Source organism: Meriones unguiculatus, chromosome 7 (assembly GCF_030254825.1).
Source record: "Meriones unguiculatus strain TT.TT164.6M chromosome 7, Bangor_MerUng_6.1, whole genome shotgun sequence".
NCBI classification, from domain to species: domain Eukaryota; kingdom Metazoa; phylum Chordata; class Mammalia; order Rodentia; family Muridae; genus Meriones; species Meriones unguiculatus.
Window position 1 is genome coordinate 26332810 of NC_083355.1, and position 21293 is coordinate 26354102.

General features: G+C 50.3%; 1 protein-coding gene across 1 annotated transcript; it reads left to right on the plus strand.

The window, feature by feature from the left end:
- The first annotated feature begins 1114 nt into the window (after nucleotides 1-1114).
- Nucleotides 1115-21005, plus strand: Mycbpap (MYCBP associated protein). Its single transcript, XM_060386910.1, has 19 exons — nucleotides 1115-1470; nucleotides 7961-8088; nucleotides 8586-8745; nucleotides 8880-8983; nucleotides 9652-9835; nucleotides 10089-10204; nucleotides 10786-10936; nucleotides 11994-12109; nucleotides 12196-12314; nucleotides 12770-12881; nucleotides 13855-14044; nucleotides 14407-14594; nucleotides 15644-15790; nucleotides 16296-16709; nucleotides 17102-17223; nucleotides 17969-18084; nucleotides 18572-18717; nucleotides 18903-19073; nucleotides 20836-21005. The coding sequence occupies exons 1-19, from the start codon at nucleotides 1395-1397 to the stop codon at nucleotides 20935-20937; spliced, it is 2862 nt and encodes a 953-aa protein (XP_060242893.1). The 5' UTR covers nucleotides 1115-1394; the 3' UTR covers nucleotides 20938-21005.
- The last annotated feature ends 288 nt before the right edge of the window (nucleotides 21006-21293 follow it).

Here is a 21293-nt window from a genome sequence, read left to right on the forward strand (position 1 = left end):
CATCCCCTGAAAAACCATATGGGCTGGGGAATAGCTCACTTGCCTAATGTGAACTAAGGCCTGAGTTCAATATCCAGTGTTGGAAAACAAAGCCATCTTTTACCCAAGCTTAGAGATGCAGTACATCCGTAGGCTCAGTGTTTGGGAGTTGGAGATAGAAGGATCCAGATCAAGCCTAGCCCTGGCTATAGCAGTAACTTTGAGGATAACATGGGTTAAAAGAAATCATGTCTCTAAAAAGAAAATAAAAGGAAAAAGAAAAAAAAGTAAAACCATGAGACTTCCTTAGGGAGGTTGTCCTACAGGTCACTGGTGAGCCTGCCGTTTTTGCTGCTAGAAGCTCATTCCTTCTCCATTGCTAGGCCTTTCATTCGTGGCTTCCCCGTTTCCTGCCGAAGATGCACATCTCACCAACGCACATTACCTAAGCCCCGGGGCCTCACTGCCAGAAACCTTCCACTCTAATCTGTAACCCAGCGCCTGCTCCCTGGAGGGCCCAGGTGACAGAGCATTTCCCTGGTGTGTCCTAAGTGCTCTGGAATAAACTGAACTGGAGAAGCTGTGGGGTGCTTGTGTCAGAGCAGGAGGGCTCCAGGATCATGTGTCCACCATAGGGAGCGAGGTCTAGAGGAATTTCTAGTAAAGTCCTGGCCCTGGAGAGGGGCCCAGTCTCAGAAAAAGATTAATTCCAGAACGCTTTAGAGCTCGGTGGACCGGGAGGAATCAAGCAGATACAGTTAGAAAATTGAGATAAAAGGAAAAAATATCTTCACTAGGGAACCAAACGCGACATCTGTGTGCAGAGACCCCAGGAATGGGAAAAGGATGGAGGTTTCATGGGCAGGGCTAATGTCAAGCGCGTCGGGGCAGAGTCTAGGGCACTTAAGCCAGGTCAAGGTCTGGTCAGGCAAGGGTGAGCTGGGGGTGGAGGGAAGCCTGAAGGCTGGTCAGCTAGCGGCCCAGGGCAGGAACATCTGGGGAGTGTAGGTAGGAATCCCAGAGAGCAGCCGAATTACTACTGTCCCCTTTCCGGCAACTCAGCCTGGACCAGCTCCCTCAGCTACCCTCTGTCCTTCTCATCCCAGCTGATGACGCCTTGGAGCTCTCTAGCGCCTCCTATGACGTCAAGAGACGGACCCGGGCATTCTTGGTATTTGCGAGCTGTCGTGAGGAGGTGCTTGCTGCAAGGGGGGCTGCGTCCTGATGAAGAAGATTAACGATAAACAGTCCCCGCTCAAGTTGCTCGGTGGGTGCGCGCCCCCGCGCGGGCCGTTGGTTGCTATGGACGCTGCGGCGGCGGCCGCTGGCGGGCGGAGTCGCGGGGGGTGCCGCCTGCGCAGTCATCTTGTGGGTCCCCGGAGAGCAGGACCACTGTGGTAACCCGGGGCGGCACCATGAAAGCCCTCAAGAAGGAATCCCGTGTCAGAATACCAGCCAACAGGTTCCTGGAGGCCGCCGAGAGCGTCAAAGGTTGGCGCTGGAGGCCTTGGGTGTTCAGGATTTGGTCTGGGGTTAGAACACTGCAGATGTGAGGGAGGGTCGCTGGGACCATTGAGTACAGGAAACAGGAAAAAAAAAATCTCAGGAGCACAACGCCCTGGACATTGCTGGTAGTGATATGGCAAGCGAGGGACTTGACAGGGGACTTCAGGGGTCACTGGCAGGGTCAGGCCTTGGACAGGAGGAGGAACAGAACTCCGAACTCCAACTCAAATCGTATCTTAGGGTGGTACAGGGGACAGGCTCCCCCGATGAGATGCCCAAGAACCAGGAGCACCTGATGAGGTTCTTGGGAACTGAGGCAGGGGTTACCTAAGGCTCATGCTGGGGGAAATCCACAAGTAAAAATAACAAAACCCCTAACTCTATTGGTTTCAGAGTGCCGTTTATTTCCTACCACTTGGCCTTTCGAGCCTCATGACAGAGATCCGGCTTAAGAGGGGCTACTGCCATGAGCACTTCCGTTTGCAAACCACTCCCTTTTCAGAAATTTCCTGCTGGGGATGGAACCCAGAGGGGCCTGTGGACGCTAAAGCTAAGCAAGCATTCTGGTCCTGAGCTATCCCTTGCCCTGTTTTCATTTGTGGAGGTTTGTCATGTGTGGACACATTAAGTATCGAGATTGTGACTCCAATCCTCCAGAAAACTATCAAGTGAAGACCCCGGAGGAAAAATACTTATAAGCGAAAATATGGGTGCCTGTGCCAGTTGTAGACGCTCAGAACTTCTGAATTAGGCCTCGGGTGGTTGGCTTGGGAGGAAGGGCTTTTTGAAGGAGGTGACATGTATGGCACGGATTGAAGAAAAAGACAAAAAGGAAGGGCTTGCTTCTCTGGGTTTGGAGAGCAGTATGCATTCACGGATCAATGAACGTAGGAACCAGAGAAGTCTGTGTGGGTGGGCAGGGGACAGACCATGGAAAGGGCTTCTCCCGTGAAATCCGAAAGTCTTGGTGTGTGACCTTGCAGGCCCTGAGAGCACCCAGCCTCCTAGCATACTGTGAAGAGAGGAGTCAGTAGACTCCCCCGGGAGGCCCACAGAACTAACAGGACCGGAGTGGGGTTTTTGGTGGTTTTTTTTTTTTTTTTTTTTGGCTTTCTTTCATGTTTCTTCATAGTATAAAAAGCTGGTGCTGTTTCGTGACATACTTTTAATAGTTAAGAGAGAAGGAAAGAGAGAGAGAGAGAGAGAAAATAATCAGTTCCCTTTCCCAAGGGCAGCCAAGGGCTCTCCTAGCCACTGCCTCGTGCTCACCTACTTTCAGGGCGATCTTAATCAGATTTGAACTTTCTGCTGTAAACAGATCAAGGAAGGATTTTTTTTTTCACTGCGTATTTGTTTTTAATAAGGGGAGGATTCAGCTCGTTAAATGGTCTTTGAGTTGAGAACATGCCCCAGAGTAGGGCGGAAAAGTGTCTCTTGGACTTTCTTAGAGGTTCCTAGAACAGTGCACCCATCTCCCCGGTGTCACGTGTCCACAAGTGTGATCTTGTCCTCTTGTGCTGTGTGTGTGTGTGTCTCTGAGTCTGTGATTCAGGAGCTTTAGGAAAACAAGCAAACGTGACTGGGAGCCTGTCTAGAGACCCGAACTCCCTACAGAGTCCTGGGGATCTCCTTGGTTCTTGTTAGTAAGCCACAGGGAGTGCCAGATGCCCCTTCTACTCCAATGGCAATTCCTGCCTTGATTTCCCCCAGCTCAACCCTGAAGTCAGTTTCCCAAAGACTTTCAGCAACACTGAGGTAGAATGACATTTGTGCAGGAAGTAGGAAAGATTAGGTCCTGTCTTCTACCCCTTCCTGTGCCTCCAGCTCTTCCCAACCTCCTTAACAACTCCTCTTGCCTGAGCTTCAGCTGAGCTAAGCTCTACCATCCCGTTCAAAGGGACTCGTGTCTGACCCCCTCAACTGCCAGGACAAAGAAATGCCAGCTCACCAACAGCCCCACTCACCTTGGATGTCCAGAACAAAGCATGTGGGTCTCAGGTTCAGTAAGTGACAGCTACTGAACTGCTACTCTATCCTGTGGGGTCCTCCAGGACACCCTGAACTGCCCCCAGCCTGAGGACCGGTCCCTCCGGCTTGGTCAGCCTCAGGTCTGTCTATTTTCATCAGCGGATGGGTCATTCTGAAATTGTCAGTGCTCCACTCTCCAGAAGTCTAGATGCGTTTCTAGACTTCATTTAATATCCATTACAGAGTATATATATATATATACATATATATATATATATATATGTATATATATATATATATATGTATATATATATATATATAATTATATCTATATAATTATATATATATATAATTGTTACGTCCATGCCAGAGATAATTCACCAAGCACCATTTTGCTGCTGTTGTAGTTTTGTTCTGGGATAAGGTCTCAAAGCCACCATGTTCTCTTTTTCCCCGCACCCTGATCAGCAGCCCTGCCTCCCCAGCAAACTTTCCAGGTCATCATGCCACACACCTGCCACAGCCAGCCTGGCTCCCACTGCAGCCTTACCTGTAACACCACCATTTGCAGCTCCACCTCTGCAACGCCGGAAAGCTGTCTCTTCCTCAAACATCCTCTGCAACGCCGGAAAGCAGCTCTTCCTCAAACATCCTCTAGGGTCTTCAACTTTGTGACTGGCGGGGTTGTTCTTTGAATGCCTAATTGGACCTATTGGAGTGTTTTTTTTTTTTCATGCCAGCATTCATGTTATCACTGTGTGCTTATGTTTCCTTATGAGAGAAACTGTATTGAAACCTACCTCCTCTGTCCTTTACTGCATGTAGAAGGTGTAAGCCAGGCATAGTAGCTCGCACCGGTAAAACCAGCACTGAGAAAGCTGAGGCAGGAGAATTGCCATGAGTGTGAGGCAAGCCCGGGCTAGATATTGAGTTCCAAGACAGCCTGGACTGGAAGGAGACCCTGTCTCCAAAGAAAACAAAAGAGCAAAAGAATGTAGTTGGCAGATAGTCGTTAGGATGGACTTTACTTTAAAATGCACTTGTCGGTTTAATGAATATTTAGTTAACCAGAACACATACCATGCCCGAGCTGTGCATTTATTCTGATGCGCTCAAGGTAGTTCAGACCTCAGGCCAGAGCTGTCAAGGGCTGCTTGCTGTGCATGGTGGGAGCTTTGGCTCCAGGAATCTTCAGCCGTGTTGAATGTTTGTGTTTACATCTATCTTCCAGTAATTCTATACCCATCAGTGAAAAGCACATCTGGATCTGTTTAGTCCCTAGGCAAGATGCAGACCAACGAAGGAGATGGGCAAAAGAAGCAAATGTCCTGGAAAGCATATAATGTGGAAATACTTCTTTTCTTTTCTTTTCCTTTCTTTCTTCCTTCCTCCTTTATTTTTCAAAACAGAGTTTCTCTGTGTAGCCCTGGCTATCCTGGAACTCAGTCTGTAGACTAGGCTGGCCTCAAACTCACAGAGATCTGTCTGCCCCTGCCTCCTGAGTTGGGATTGAAGGTCTACGCCACTATGACCCAGCATGGAAACATTTCTGAAATCAGATCTTTTTCTGGGCTGCCACCTGCTTGTGGTGTTTGTATAGAAGGGGAGAGAAGGAAAAACCAGAACCCAAGCCAATCTAGATGGAGGCTGAGGCAGAAGGATGGGCAAATTCCAGGCCAGCTTGAGCTTCAATAGGAAGAAAAAAAAGCTAAATCAAAACCCAAGGCTGCATCTCCAGGTGTGGCAGAAGATCAGGTGGAAATGAGGTCAGACTGCTCAGCTCTGCGTGTGTCTGTGTGCTCACACTTTGTGCAGAGACAGCCCTGGGCTGCTTCTCCTGTGGAGTAGAGTTATGTTTGGAATGATACCTTTTCTTTCTTTCTTTCTTTCTTTCTTTCTTTCTTTCTTTCTTTCTTTCTTTCTTTCTTTCTTTCTTTCTTTCTTTCTTACCACCTCCAATGTGGACATTTCCATTTTAAAAACAAAACAAAGCAAAACAAAACAGTTTGTGTAAACCGAAGCCCCTGCCTTGATGTTGAGTGATGCGTTCTCTTAAAGATGAGAGTACTTTGGGAGCATTGGAGAAAACCAACATGCTGTTCCGGACACGCTGGTGGCTGAGTTTAGGTTCTCCTTTGATTGCTTTGTATAGGTGTTTACATCAAACCCTTCTCCACCCGAGGAGGAAGAGATGAAATTACCAACCAGAGAAGCGAGGAGGGATACATCTGAAAGTTATGCACCTCTCTGGAGGCAGACAGAATGCATCCCCATCAGAGGGCCCGTGGCTGCCACTGAGGTGGCATAAAGTCTCATCTCTGCATTTTTCAGCAGTGACACACGGGTCACTTCTGGCATCTTCAGCTGCACTAGGACCCTTAAATAACCCTGTCCTCAATCTTGGCCCCCTAGGCTGCCTCCCCTCCCCCAGCCATGACAATGCCCTCAGAATAGGCTGCCAGTGACACGATTCCTACTTCCTCCTGCCTTTCTGCTCCCTCCCACCCTACCCTCAGCCCCAGCCTCACTCCACTCCAGTGATTTCACAGTGCATGCTTTGAGTTCCAGGGTTCTCCCTCCTCTCTGCTGGCCTCTGGGCCTCTTCCCGATTTTCTCTCTGGAAAGTTTCAGTTGTGGGGCTTCTCTTCCTCCTCCACTCTCAGTAGGAATATCACCTCTTTAAGGAGGCTCCCACGGTCACCGTTTAGTGCCCAATTATTGGCCCAAGCACAGCCTGCTTGACCTTTTGGTCTCCTGTGGCTGCTCTCACCCCCCAGCTGAAACTGCTTTGTATTCCCAGGACCTCACCACGTAGCTCTGGTTGGCCTGGTTTCACTGTAAATACCAGGCTGGCCCGAGACGGAAAGTCTACTGCCTCTGCCTCCCAAGTGCTGGGTTTCCTTCTTTTTAATAAAAGACTTATGTATCTGAGTGTTTTGCTTAACTTATATATGTGTGCCACACTGCGTGCCTGGCGTGCACGCACGCAGAGGTCAGAAGAGGGCATTGGGTTCCCCGGGATTGGTGTCACAGATGGCTTTCAGCTGACGTGCAGGTGTTAGGACTTGAAGCCTAGATCCTCTGCAGTAACAACAACTGCCCCCAAATCAATCAGGTCTTCAGATTTCGCTTAAAACTGGCGGCAGAGGCTGGGGGATTTCTGTGAGTTCAAGGCCATCCTGGTCCATACAGCGAGTGTTACCTTGTCTCAAAAGGACCAAAAGAAGCCCAATGCCAAACCACTGTGGCGGCATCCCAGTGTAACCTCAACACTTGAGCGATGGGGTTGGGGGGATCACCAAGGGGTATCCTGGGCTACACAGAGAATTTAAGGCCAGCCTGCACTACATAAAAACCTTAATCAGAGGAAGAAAAATTAGCTGGGCGGCGGCGGTGGCGCACAACTTTAAATCCAGCACTTGGGAGGCAGAGGCAGGCTGATCCACCCAGGGCTACAGAGTGAGTTCCAGGGCAGCCAGGGCTGCACGGAGAAATTCTGATTTGAAACGCCCACAGATAAATGAACACACAAGCACACAAATTAAACTGAATAAAATAAAGAGGGCCAGGTACGGTGGTGCACAGCTGTAAGTCTAGCACAGAGAGGCAGGTGCATCTCTGTGAGTTTCAAGGCCACTGTAGTCTGCAGAGCGAGTTCCAGGCCAGGCAGGGCTAGTCGGGATGGAGACTTTGTCTCAAGTCACCCTCCACCCCCCCAAAAAAGGTAAAAAAAAACAATTTAGATGAAAGAAATCTGATGCCTTCACCCAGGAGGATAAGGAAACACCTGGTCTAGCTGCCCTAATCCATTGGCCCAGACTCTCAGGTGTTGGGTTTTTGTTTTGTTTTGCTTTGCTTTGCTTTTTTTTTTTTTTTTTTTAATAAAATTCCCAGTTCAACACAGTGATCAGGATACTGTATTTGAAAGACTACGCCCAGAAGATTGTAAGGATAATACTAAAATACTAGTTTAAAGCGGTGATTCTTTTAGTCCGGTTTCTTCTTTTTGTGCATGGAAGGCAGGTCCAGAGACAGAGCGATGTACGCATGGTTGTCCCACTTGAGAATGCCATGGCTTTGACTATAGACATTCAGTCACCATGGCAACCCAGGGAGAGTAGGTAGGAGAGAACTCCCATCACTTTGGAGTACCGGGACAGCCTCTGCTGTCCTGTCCTGTCCAGGTGGCTGTCTTGACCCCCCCTAGCATGCAGTTTAATATAGAACTTATTTACTTGAATCAAGGTGTTACTATATAGCCAGGGCTGGCTTTATAACTTTTGATCTTCCTGTCTCTGCTTACAAGAGCTGGGCATACAAACCTGAGGCGCCTTTCCTAGCTTTTGTCATCCACTGTATTAGGAATTGAACCCAAAGGCTTCACCAGCCAGTTCATGCTTGCTAGGGAAGCATTCTGAGCTGCATCCTGAGTTCTCAATTGATCATCTTACTTACGTATTAAGATTTGCAGAGACTCCTTGGAACATATCTCTCTGCTTCTCTCCAGAAAAAAAGCGGACAAAGGTACCTGAACAGCCCACTCCCCCTATTCAGGAGGAGCCTGAGCCTGTCAGCAATGTCTTACAAGGAGATGACATTCTTGCCTTGGCCATTAAGCAGGAAGACTTGAAGAAGGTAAGGCTGAAGGCCAAGGATCTCCTAGAGCAGCCGGCTGTAGTCAGGGTCCATCTCTCCATTCGGCTTCCTGATACCATGCCCCCTACCCCAGATACAAATTCTTTCACTTTTAGCATCTGGAGGAACTTACAGAAAGTTAGGTGTCCACATTTCTGACATTCTAGTAGAGCCATCGTGCCTACTCCACAGCTGGCAAGCAAGGTCAAGCATCGTGGATAGACCTGAACACAAGCCTCTGAACTCCAACCCTTACCTGTCAGTCGCTCTTACTTAATATGCCTGGACTTGCCGGGTGTCATCCCCCACCCCCTCAGGTTACTTCTCAATCCCAGGTATGTCACACAGGCATTTCCAGGCCAGGATGTGTGCATGGAGCTAGGGAGGCCGAGTAGTTAGCCCTCGGGGATTCTACCAAGGACAGGGGTGTGTGCGTGTATGTGTGTCCTTCCTCCTCTTCCCAGGTAGCATTCCTCTCTGCTTCGTTTCTCTTTTAGCAACATGACCCTACGTTTGCAGAAACGGGAGAAAAGCCTATCATTACTCAGAAATTCATCATCCGTAAGCTCAAGCGGAAGGATTCTAGGAGAAAGGTCTACCAGTTGGTAGCACATCCTGCCAACCCAGATGCCGCCACAAAGCCCCTGGACTACTCTGGTATGGGGTTCTGTCACTGTAGGTTTTGCATCCTTGGGTGGGTCTTGAAAGAGAGCCCATTCTCCACCAAACAATTGCTCCGTGTGTGTGGTTTGCAGCTTCTGTTTCTCCATTCCTCTTCCTGCCGCCCCCAGGTCCCAGTGACAGCTTCATAAGCAGTGGCCAGATCCTGCCTCATCAGATCTTGGGGAGTCTCCAGGACTTTAAAAGAATTGCAGTGGCTCGAGGGAATAGCCAGGTTTGTTTGTAGAGAGCTATGTGGCCGAGAGAAGTTGCTGAAGCCATTTGCTCCCTGCAGAGTCAAAGGGTGTGTGTGTATGTGGAGATGGGGTGCAGGGGTGGGGTTCTAGACATAGGTCAGCCTCTGGGCCTAGATGAGAAGTGACCCTTTGGGAAGTACTTGCAAGTCACAGAAGCCAGTTGCCAATTTAAGATAGCTTTAGCTGAAGTGGGGATTTAGGAACCTAGAGCCTGCCTTGCGGAACTCTGGGGAGACCGGAGCCCCACCACACAGGAGAGCTCTGGGCCCAGCTCCTCACTCCCCTTCTTTGGAGACTGGATGGCTGAAGCACATTCTGGGGGAAGATGTCCCCCACTGTACCCCGCTTTACCTTCCTGTCATATAGTTCTTCTGTCTCAGATCCTTCACTTTATCTCTGTTGGGCAGGGTGCTAGGGACCCAGCTCAGCCACTCTGGAGGAAGTCATCAACTGTGAAGAAGACAGCCACCTTAAAAGACGCTGACCTTTCAGGGCAAAGGAGACTGTCAGCATTCCCACCAGGCTCCCTGGCTTGTTTCTTGTTGCTTGCCACCATGTGGTCTTGAAGAGGAGGGATTGCAGTCTTAGAGCAGGACAGAAACCAGGGCCTGGGCCAACCCTTCCTCCTCTGCTTTGTGCTTTCCAGGTGGCCAAGCTGATCCACACCCAGCCCTGTGTGATGACCCTCATCTCTGCTAAAGAAGAGCCAAAGTCAAAGGCCTTGAAGGAAGAGAAGAGGCCTCCATTGGCACCACCTCTTCAGCACAACTTTTTGAAGAACTGGAGAAGGCACCTTGCCTTGTGGAAGAAGCAACAGGAAGCCCTCAGCGGTGAGCTGAGCTGACAGGGACCTGCCAGGCCTCCATCTGGCACAGAGGCTTTTCCATGTCTTCTCCCCGACCCATCTGTAGCTGATGCACACACACTGACCTTTGTGCCAGCACTGTCCACTGTCAAGAGCTTCTGGCTCCCAGGCCCTGGGTTCTGAAAATGAGCCTGAGAGTGGGCCACCCAACCCATATTGCTGGAACCTATGTGTTCTGTGTTGGTGCAGCGGTCACAGTCTTCCTTCCCCCTCTGCAGAGACCCTGAAGAAGCCACCCAGTGATCTGTTGATGCATGCTGGGGAGAGCTACAGAAAGATCCAGGAGGAGCGGGAGCTCATTGACCGTGTACTTCCTACCCAGCATGACAGAAAAGTGAGAATGCCCAAGTACAAAGAGGGGGAGGGAGACAGGGAGAGAGGGAGCGAGGGGAGAGGAGAGAGAAGGGAGAGTGGAAGGGAGAGGGAAGGAGAATGAAGGGAGAAAAAAGGTGAGGACAGGGGAAAGGGAGACAGGGAGCGAGGGAGAAAGGGAGGGCCAGACAGATAGACAGAATGCACATGGGGAGTGGTGCCAGATTGTGTCCAGTTACAGTTGGGGAGAAAACAGCCTACCAAACATTATTAAGTCCCTGGGATCTTTATTGTATTGTTTTATGTTCTGGGACTGCTCAGTTTAATAATTCAGCCCGAGGTGGTCCCTGGTGGTCAGTTGATCATAAGAGGCTTAATGTTTGTCTCTTAAAGGCGTGTACTCTAATTTTTGGTCTAATGAAGGCCAAAGAACCATGCTGTGTTTTGGTACATCAGTGAGTTCCTGGGCTGGGACCAGCTCACTCCATCTTTGTGGCTTCTTGAGAACAAGAAGTTCACACTTCTGCCATTGGCCCTAGTGGATGCCCCTACCCAGTCTCTGGGGTACGGAGGCGACCTCGCTGCTCTGCCTTTCCTTGCCAGGGCTTTAAGGGGGACAGTTGTTTCTGGAATCCACTGGAATACCTGGGGGATGAGATGACAGGCCTTCTCATGACCAAGACAAGAACTCAGCGCGGCCTGGTGGAGCCCATCACACACATCAGGAGGCCCCACTCCATCCAAGTGGAGACCGGTGAGAAACTGGGCCCAAGCCTACCAGCTTCCTGTGCCTGGTGTCGGAGGAAGGGCAGGTGGTCAGCATGATCCCGGCCCAAATCCTGGATCACTTGGCTTTGAGCAAGTCACAAGCTCTACCTGGGATCCAGCTCCTACATCTCAGTGAAACCGATAGAAGTACTAAGGGGCGGAGGGCAGCCTAGAACCCTGGGCATGGAGCTTTTACCAGCCTCATGTAGCTGTTGACTGGAATGTGACTTAATCTGTAGAGAAATGAGCTGTCAGTGTAGAGCAGCTTGGAAAAATTATTTTAATAGTCATTTTTAATTAATTACTTAATTAATTTTCTGAGACAGGGTTTCTCTGTGTAGCCTTGGCTGTCCTAGACTCACTTTGTAGACCAGGCTGGCCTCGAACTCACATGGATCTGCCTGCGGCTGCCTCCCTGAGTGCTGGGATTACAGGCGAGTGCCACCACACCCTGCTAGTCGTCATTTTTATATCGATTGCATATTGGAATAATAGTCTTTGTAGTGAGTAAATATGCCAAGAGTTAAATAAACCATGTTAAGTTGAATCTCACCTAGAGCTGTTTTACCTTTTCAACATGCATCTAGAAAATTTGAAGTGACACACAGGGCTTGCATTTGTGGTTTATATTATACCTTTATGGGGTAGCCATCATTTAGAGCCTGCCCCTGCTGTGCTGGTTTTCTGAATTTCTACAAGGTATTTGGCTCCCATTGTCCTTGATTTTATATCAAAAAGGGTTATGAGGGGGTTAAAGGAGACATTATATGCATTAACGGGTTTTGGCTCCTTGCTTAAGACTCAAGAGAAAGTAGTTGCTGTTGTTATTGTAATCCAAAGATTTGGCTGTCTGGTAGCTGATTTTGTGGGATTCCTGTGTTAACATTGCTAAGTAAGTATAAGACCAGAGAACTGAGGTGGAGCTGCCCCTCAGAAACTGCATCCATTCCCCAATCCTTCTCAGAGTGCTTTTGGGATCTGTGTTTTCGGACCCTCGAGGCATGATGGCAGCCTGTGCTGAGGGTCTCCCAACTCCACCCTAGGAATAGCACCCCAGAAGGATCCATGGTATCGCTACAGCTGGGACAGGAGTCTGTTTCTGATCTACCGACGCAAGGAGCTACAGAGTATCATGGCAGAACTGGATTTCAGCCAGCAGGTTGCTAACGCCTTCATACCCGGCCCTGAGGGGCCTTAGGTGGCACCTGCCCATCAGCTCATAGTTCCTCTCTCCACTGCTCTTAGGATATCGATGGTCTGGAGGTGGTGGGCCGTGGGAAGCCTTTCTTATCTGTCACAGTGGAAGAGCAGCATTCGCCACTTCAAAAGAACCAGGAAGGCTCCTCTGAAGACACAGTATTCCCGTGAGTCTGAGCTGGGGTTGGGGGATGAGGGGTGAGGGGAGAGGCTGGAGAACATCCTTGCCCTTATACCCACTTGTGTTGGAGAGTGGGATGTCCTCTCTGAAATAAAAAGTCAGGGAGGCTTGATCTTAGCCTGGCCCGTAGCTGCCGTCCCTTTCTCTAGCCCATCCCAGCATCCGGCCGGCTGCCTGTTCTTGTCTTCTTCCCCACAACCGGACTCTACGGGTGATTGCCCAGACATTACTATGTCACTTGACTGTCCCCACCCCCCAGAGCCCTCCACAGCTATGCATAGGGAATGGCCTGGAGACAGACTTGAAGAGACCCCTCGAGGCTGATTGCATCTCTGTGTCCACGGGTTCCAAGTGGTGTGACTGCTTAGCCTCCAAGAAAATAAGTAGTTTTTGTTGTTGTTGTTTGTTTGTTTGTTTTTGTTTTTGTTTTTGTTATTTCAGAAGCTCATTGACCAACCTCTCTGACATGGCCCCTATGCCTATTCTTGGCCCTTCACTGTTGTTCTGTGGGAAGCCGGCTTGCTGGATCAGAGGCAGTAACACAGAAGACAAGGTAGGCTGTCTCTCTCAGCCCCATGAGCTTTCAGGAATGGCCTCCGCCGTGGGTGCAGCCCCAAGGTGACCGTGACAGTCACAGGGAGTCCACACAGTTTCTGATTTGTGTTTTTATCTGATTGCACATTCCGCATGGCTGAAAATGGTAACAAGTGGCACTAACTCAGGCAAAAGTGAGGTCACAAGGCTCCAAAGAGAGCATCACTGGCCTGGGTGGTGGCAGTGTACACCTTAAATCCCAGTGCTGGGGGAGGTGGGGGCAGAGGCAGGAGCATCTGTGTGAGCTCGAAGCCAGCCTGATCTACAGAGTAAGTTCCAGGACTGCCTGGGCTACACACACACACACACACACACACTCACACTCACACTCACATACATGTATGTGTATGTAATATGTATACAGGCCCATACATGGGTGAATCCAAATATGTGTGAGCACATGTGTGGGTGCCAGTGTACATGTGAACATATTTGTGAACCTGTGTGTGTAGGCCTGAGTCTGACCTAGGCTGTCTTCTTCCTCTTCTTCCTCTCCCTTTCCTCCTGAGTAGGGTCTTTCGCTGAACCTAGAGCTAATATATTTGGGTGAGCCTGGCTAGCTAGCTTGCTCTGGGGATTGTGTCTCCACCTCCTGTGTGCTGGGGTTACAGGCAGGCTGTCACACTCAACTGCCTTCTGGAGATCAGATCTCCAGTCTTTGGGCTTGCAAATTAACCTCTGAGTCATCGCTCCAATACCAGTTCTAGAACATTCTTCAGATGCTAAGGAACAGAAGCGAATACCGGATGTGAAATATTTCTCTTCTTAGTATTGGTGATAATTAGCTGAAGGGTCTGACACCACTCAAGGTGACCAGGCCCAGGGGACCAGTGGACTTTCCAAGAAGTCATAGGAAATGGGGGATGAGCTGGTCTCCCCAGGGCAAGACCTCTAAGCCAAGACACTGCTTATGCCCCCTCTCCCTCCCGCAGAAAAACATTGGAATTGGTGTCCGCCTGACATTTGAAACCCTCGAAGGGGAAAAAACCTCTTCAGAACTGACTGTGGTCAACAATGGCACTGTAGCCATTTGGTATGACTGGCGGCGGCGGCCCCAGCAGGATTTTTTCCAAGACCTAAAGAAAAACAGGACACAGCGGTTCTACTTCAACAACCGGGAAGGTACCCCAAAGTGGCACCCGTTTGCCTTCATGACTAGGATGTCCTGGGCGTTTAGTTAGTAGCTACTGGCCTCTCCCCTCTTCATGGAGGGTGTGGTCTACCAGTCTGCTGAGAAAACAAGGGGACTCTTGAGAATGTTGAGAGGGAGCCACCATCGGGGAACATAGGCCTGGGTGAGGATGACCAGCTGTTCCCAGATTGACTGGCGTGTTCCCAGCCCAGGCAGTCCAAGTCACCCATTCCTGGAAATCTTATGGTCCTGAGAAACCAGGATGGCTGGTCGCCGGATGTGCTCTCTACGTGCAAACTGGCGGCTCGGCCAGCTCCCCCTTCACTGTGGCCTCTGCCTCTGTCTCTCCCAGGTGTGATTCTGCCTGGGGAAACCAAAAAGTTTACCTTCTTCTTCAAGTCTCTGAATGCTGGCATCTTCAGAGAATCTTGGGAGTTTGGGACCCACCCTACCCTCCTGGGAGGTGCTGCCCTCCAGGTGACTCTCCATGCCATCTCACTGACCCAGGACCTTTACATGGAAGAGAGGAAGTTGCTGGAGGTAAGGGACTTAGAACCTCAGCCACGGGGACAGCACATGGGTTCCCCTGGGTGCCTCCAGGGATCTCTGTTTTCCTTGTCTTGAGAGGTGACTTTTTCTCACCACACAAACAGACGGCTTCTCTTGCTTAGCAAATACTACCCAGGCCTTTATGATGTAGAAGATGGGAGGGCAGGCTAGGACAGGACAGCAGGTGACCCTCCCTACCTTGCGGCCCTGAGTTAGAAGGGAATGAGATGAAACCCTGAGATAAAGACTACTTGGGTACCTACTGAGTTCCAAGTAGGAGCTTTCATGCTGGGGCTATGAGTCCCGAGTAGAAAGGGGAGATTTTACAGTAGGGGCTGTATTCTGTTCACTGCTGTCTGCTACCGTACAGTGGCGTGGGACTGAACTGACAAGGTTTCAAGAGCAGAAACAGTGATTTAAATGACCAGCCTCTGTGCCCTTCTCCATAAGCAGCCTCCTGGAGGAGTGCGAGGTGAGAGCTGGGAGCTGCTGTTCAGCGTGGCTCTCTCGTGCCACGCTTTGTGGGCTTCTGCACAAAGCTGGGCTTTTATGTGTCGCCCTACGCACAACTGCCTGCCTCAGGCTGGGGCTTGGTCCGTGCAACTTTGGTAAAGATGTTCACCGTATTTGCTGACTCTAGGATCTGTGTAGAGAGAGATCAGAAACCCTTCTGCTGGGTTTCTGTGGCACTCACTGCGGAGCCAGGGAAAAGTTCACTACCATTCTTAACGGTGACCAGACTGTCTCTAGCCCTTCTCCCAGAATATTGGAAAGTATTGGAAGGTCCAAATCTTGTGCAGAAGTGGCTCTCCTCCAGGCCTGGCCCCTGCTGGATGCTTTTACCTTTTTGAGGGGGAACACGGATGTCTGGAGAGACCTGGAGATGTATGAGTCTTGAAATAATAGGTGTCTGCGTAAGCCAGAGGGACTGGCATCCAGGCAGGAACCCAGACCTTACTCAAGAGTGTTCTCTCTCCTTGAGGGTCCATGGGCAGTTGAGAGCCTAGGCTGCCATCTTGTGCCGCCTTTCCTTTCCCCAGAATAAGCTGGCTGCCCACGAGGCAATCTCCGTGGCACAGAGTGTGCTACAGGAGCTGCTGAGGGGCATCTCGACTCCAGAGCGCATACCGACCCCCGTGGATGCCTATCTCACTGAGGAGGACTTGTTCCGGTACAGGAACCCTCAGGTACAGGTTGGCCCTATGCATTCTGACTGTAGTAGCAAACCCTTCCATGTACTGGAGCCTGTGCCGAGCATCTTCCTGGAGTAATTCACCTCCTCACAGCAATCCTGGGAGATAGTGAGTGTGACTGACATCCTTATGGGATGTAAATACAGGAAATAGAGGCCCAGGGAAGTTAAGGAACGTACCCAAGACAGTTCATATGTGGGTAGATGCTTAGTGGGGCCAGAGTGTCGCATACTTCTTCATTTAAACCTAGTCTTTATTGGAATGCTGGCATGCGCAAGAGCACACACACACACACATACACACACACACACACACACACAGCTTTAGATTGGAGATGCAGGTCAAAGAGGAAATAGTTCTTCTGTCCTCAGCTGGCTTCCTTTTCTCTGCCTCTTAGTGTCCTCAAGGCAATGGGAGAAATCATAGTGACTCTTGTTGTGAGTTTTGGGGTGCCTCAGCCAGGCTCCCTCTCATTTGTCCTCCCTCATCTTGACTGCAGTTGCATTATCAGCATCAAGTGGTGCAAAACTTGCACCAGCTGTGGAACCAGTACATGTTGCCCAAGCCAAAACAGGAGGAAGTCGTCACCCACAAATCCCGGGTGGGCCGAGTGCCCTTAGTGTTTGTCGAGAAGACTCTGGAAGATCCCAGTCACCCGATGAGCAGCCAGTCCCCGGTCTTGGACTACCCACAACTGCCACCTCGTCATGGGGTGGTTACCATCAAGGATCCCCGAGATACCTTCCTGCCTCACAAGACTGGTGTAGGCACCAAGACTGTGCCACGGAAGAGCATCATGGAGGAGATTCTGGTGGAGGAGGGTCCTGACAGGGAGAGTACCAGGAGCCCCTGGGAGCTGGAACACCTCCTTCTCCCGTCTAAATGGAACCTCTGCCTGGAGGATTTCAGAAAGGTGCCCCTGAAACTCTGAAGGGGTTGCTAGAGAATGTCCCTGGGTACGCTGCTCCCGTCTGGACCCAGTCGGGGAGGTTCCAGCAACCTTTTCCCATGGGTATATAGATGACCCAGGAAGGCCCATAAAAAGCAGTCTCCTGAGTCAAAACTTTTTTTTTTTTTAAACAAGGGGCTTCTTCTGTGAAAACCTTAATGAATGAGGTTCATGGGAATAGATTTCTGAGGGGGGTGTGTGTCATAGGCTCCCATAGAAGGCATCTTCTGTAGACTCCATTGCTTCTGGTTTACATTGCCCGGGGCCATGGACCCAGGCCCATTGCTGGAGAACACAGGGACCCTTGGAGTTCTGATGCAGAGCGAGTTGCCCATGATGTCCATGACCCTAACTAGGCGGTGCTGACCTTCCCTGAGGAGCCACAGAGAGAGGGTGCCCTTATCCAGCTCAACAAGGCAGCTGCGGAGCTGTGCCAGAAACAGAAACCGCTGCAGTCAGACCTTCTGCACCAGCTGTGGTAGGTACCCTCCAGGAGACCACCCGCCTGGCCCGGGAGTGGGAGGGGGACCCGAGGCCCATGAGGCTATGTCCCCCTTGAGCTCAGGATGCTGAGAAAGGCTGCAGACATCTCACACTCTGGAACCCGCCATAGCAGCCCCAGAGTCGCCACTGGCTTCTCAGGGAAACGGGCCACAGAAGAACAAATAGTCTGCCTCCCTCCACACCTTCCCCTTGTCTTGTTCCTTCTCAATGAGCAAAAGAATTGGGGTGGGAGGAGCAGAGAACGCTTGAGGAAAGAGGGAGCCACACACACACACACACACACACACACACACACACAGCTTCACTTCTCTGTAGTCAGCCTGTTTGGGATTTGTGTGGATAAGTCTTTTGCAAGGCCTGGGACACAGTCTCAGGAGCCTCATGCTGGGAATCTTGTACAAGGCTCAGTTCTTTCCTAGGGAGCTGGGCCCAAGCCTAGCCATCACTCCAAGCTGGAATTTAGATTCTGAAGCAAGACTGAGTTCATTCGGGCCTCTATACCCTAGGCCTAGATCTTATCTCTTGGTTGCTGCCACAGGGAAGCCAGATTCCAATGGGAACACTCGCCTAGTGCCAGGGAGGACTGGCTGCTAGCAACATGGGATTTTCATGGTAGTTCCTGCCACTAGAGTCTTTTTAAAGGGGAGGCACCCGAGCCTCTGAAGGTTCGAGGTATGATGAGGAGTGGTGGCTTTTCTCCAACCTGCCTCTTCCTCTAGTTTGCAGCTGTGGCGAGATGTGATTGACAGCCTGGTAAGCCAGTCACTGTGGCTGAGGGCTCTCCTGGGTTTGCCTGAGAAGGAGACGGTTTATTTGTATGTTCCAGAAGAGCAAGGTCAGATATTGTGAGGTAGCACTTGTGTGTAGCCTCCCCCTGTCCTCTAGCCCTAATGGTAGTAATGCTTTGTTTGTCCCTTTCTGGTTTCTGGTAGATGCTTGACTGAGCTCATGGTGGTGGGGCTCATCCCCTGTATGCTGCCAGGGCTGGAGACTCAGCTTCGACCTTGGTGCAGTCCATTTGGTTGGCATGTCGAGTCCCAGAGACTTGAAATATGGTGGAGCTGGAAGTGATGTGTCTCTTACCCTTGTTGCATAGTCCTGTTCCATAGTCAAAAAGGGGCTCAAGAAAGTCCTCCTCCCCCTCCTCCTCCCCTCCCTCAGCTTTCTCTGCTCTCAGAGAACCCCTGCAGAGATTCCCTTAAAGCTGAGAACAATGGGGTTTTCCTCATCTCCCATCTTACCTTTACATAGGCCTGTGGTGTAGGCCAGACCATAGGGGCAGAGGGTGGACTTCTGTATGTCTCCTACTTTCCCCTTCTCAGGTCAAAAATCCTCTCCAGTCATGGAAGTGAAGGTGGCAGTCGGGAAAGTTGGGAAGGAGGAGCGGAAAGGAGCCGCCCAGGAAAGGAAACAACTGGGTATCAAAGACAAAGAGGAAAAACGGGGAGCCAAGACACCAACCAGAGAGGTTTGAGGGGGTGTGATCTGCACCCTTGCTGGCTGGGGCTGGGAAAGGAACTGAGGGGCTATGGGAAGGAGGCGGTTGCTCCAGCACAATGCACAGCTCTCCCAAGAGAGCTTCTTGGGAGAGCAAGTGATAGACCTTTCTCCGTAGCTATTGAGGGTCACGTGCGTCTCCATTTTGCCAAACAGGATCGCCTGAACAGCAAGAAACAGAAGACAAAGGATGACAAGAAAGTGGTGAAGTCTACAAGCCGGGACAGGCTCCCCTCAGAAGATCCTACCCATGACAGCATGGCCCCTTCACAGGAGCCCATAGATCCCCTGGTCATGGAGAAATATACACAGAGGTTACACGCTGAGGTGAAAGGAGGAGGGGGCAGCCATACCCCCCAGCCCTCACACCTGCATCATTCATTCCCCTGTATTCTGCCTGAAGAAGACCTGCTTTTTTTTTTTTAAGATTTATTTATTTATTATTTATTTATTTAATGTAGAGGAATACAAGTACATCTGTACACCAGAAGAGGGCATCAGATCCCTGTATAGGTGGTTGTGAGCCACCATGTGGTTGCTGGGAATTGAACCCAGGACCTTTGGAAGAGGAGCTAGTGCTCCTAACCTCTGAGCCATCTCTCCAGCCCCCCAAAAACCTGCTTTTACTGAGAGAGAGAAAGAGAGAAAGAAAGAAAGAGAAAGATGAAGGTTGGCCAAGGAAGGGCTCCTTAAGCAGAGGAGGCAGCAGCTGAGGCGGAGGAGTGAGTGGACCAGCAGAGTGACAAGGAAGAGAAGCAGTAGACAGATCAGGTTGTCAGAGGGACCTTCCTGGCCAGCGTGAGGCCTTGGAGTTTACTCTGGGTGACCCCAGAAGTCACGTAGAATTCTGCACTGGAAGTGATATGGTCTGACTTAGGTACTCTATCTTTCTTTTGAAAGACAGACTCGTGGGAAGAGAATGGGGTGGGGGTGGGGGAGCAAAGTCCTTCCCTTTCGAAAGCTGCTTGCACCTCCCCTCAGGTACACACTGGCAGATGCATTTCTTGGGAGAATACCATATGGGATTGTCTCGGTCCTCTCTCTGTTGCTTTCTAGACCCCGTCAGCCATCAGGAAGCTCAGTGATGTCACTGGAAGCAGCAAACAGAACTTGCGGTCAAATGAGAGCTTGGGGAGGGAGGTGGAAAGATGCAAGTGAGCATGTGTAGAAGGTGCATGAAAGCGAGAGTCTTGATTTCTGACAACCACTGGGACTCATGGTTGGCTGTGAAGATATTAACTGCTCTGTCAGGGTGGGAACCTCATGAGTCAAACACCCCTGAAAAGCCCTCAGACTTCTTAACGCTCACTCTGGAAGTGGATTTTAAAACGAGCAACGTATTAATTTTAAAAGGAGCCCATTGGAAGGGGGCCAGTGTACATTCAAAGGACACCAAGTGTAGCTTTCGTCTGCTTGCAGAGACGTCATCGTGATCTGGTCTTAAGCATCAGGGCCTAAATAGAGACGCCCACAGGTCATCTTCTTCTTTTTTTTTTTTTTTTTTTTTTTTTTAACCATGGTTTTTGAGTTGTCGGGGGAGGTCTACAAACCATGCTCAGAATGTCAGCGTACCTAACAGGGATGTTTCATCTTTCACTGATAAGGCATTTGTGGATCTGGTCTTACATTACTGTATATTGTGGTACCTCCCTCCCCAAGGTCTCATTTGACCACAAGTTCTGTTCTGCTGCTGCCGGTGACATCACCGAGCTTTCTGATGGCTGATGGGGTCTCAGAAAGCAATTATAGGACTCTGGGGACTCAGGTATAAGCCTTTCACTGACTCTATGGTACTAAGAGCCAATTTTCCTAGGCTATGTGGTCCAGCTGCAGTAGAGGGCTCAGTCTTGGAAGCTTCGGTATGTTGATCTACGATCTTACAGGAAAGAGAGCTGGCTTTCCAGAGAAACCAACAACTGGGACTGAGCCCAGGCCCACTCCAGCTCTGAAAAACAATCACAACTATGCAGCAATACACTGAACAGCTTTGGCGCCCCCCCACCTCTTTTCTTTTTTTAGCAGGGCTCTGATACACTGGTGCCTGCTGCAGAGTGAACCCTGCTATTTGATGTCTGTCCCATTCTTCCAGGTCTATGAGTTACTGGACAACCTGGTGACCGACATGATGGTCCTGGCTGACGAGCTTGGCCCCGTAAAGAATGCTGAAGAGCCCCTGCATTTTTGCAGCTGATTCTCTGGCTCAAGCTGCCTCCTGGGGAAATGGTTAGAGAAAAAAAAAATCAATAAAGAATCTTTGGGTTCCTACCACTCCGGTTGTGCCTCTGGTTCTCAAGGGGGTAAGGTGATGGCCGGGGTCTCCCTGTATCCCACCCACCCACCTGTATGGTTCTCGGAGCCAACCACATGTAGGGAGGCGATATGCAAATAGCAGGCAGAAGAGCAAGTGGGCAGCAGGGTGAGGAATGAAATTAGGTGACAGGGCAGACTGCATCAGGCCCACGCTTTCAGGGTCATGCCTGCTGAAGCCAACTCAGGTGAGAGCCTAGGGCGAGAAGCAGAACTGATGGGACCTGGCTTTTTGAGATC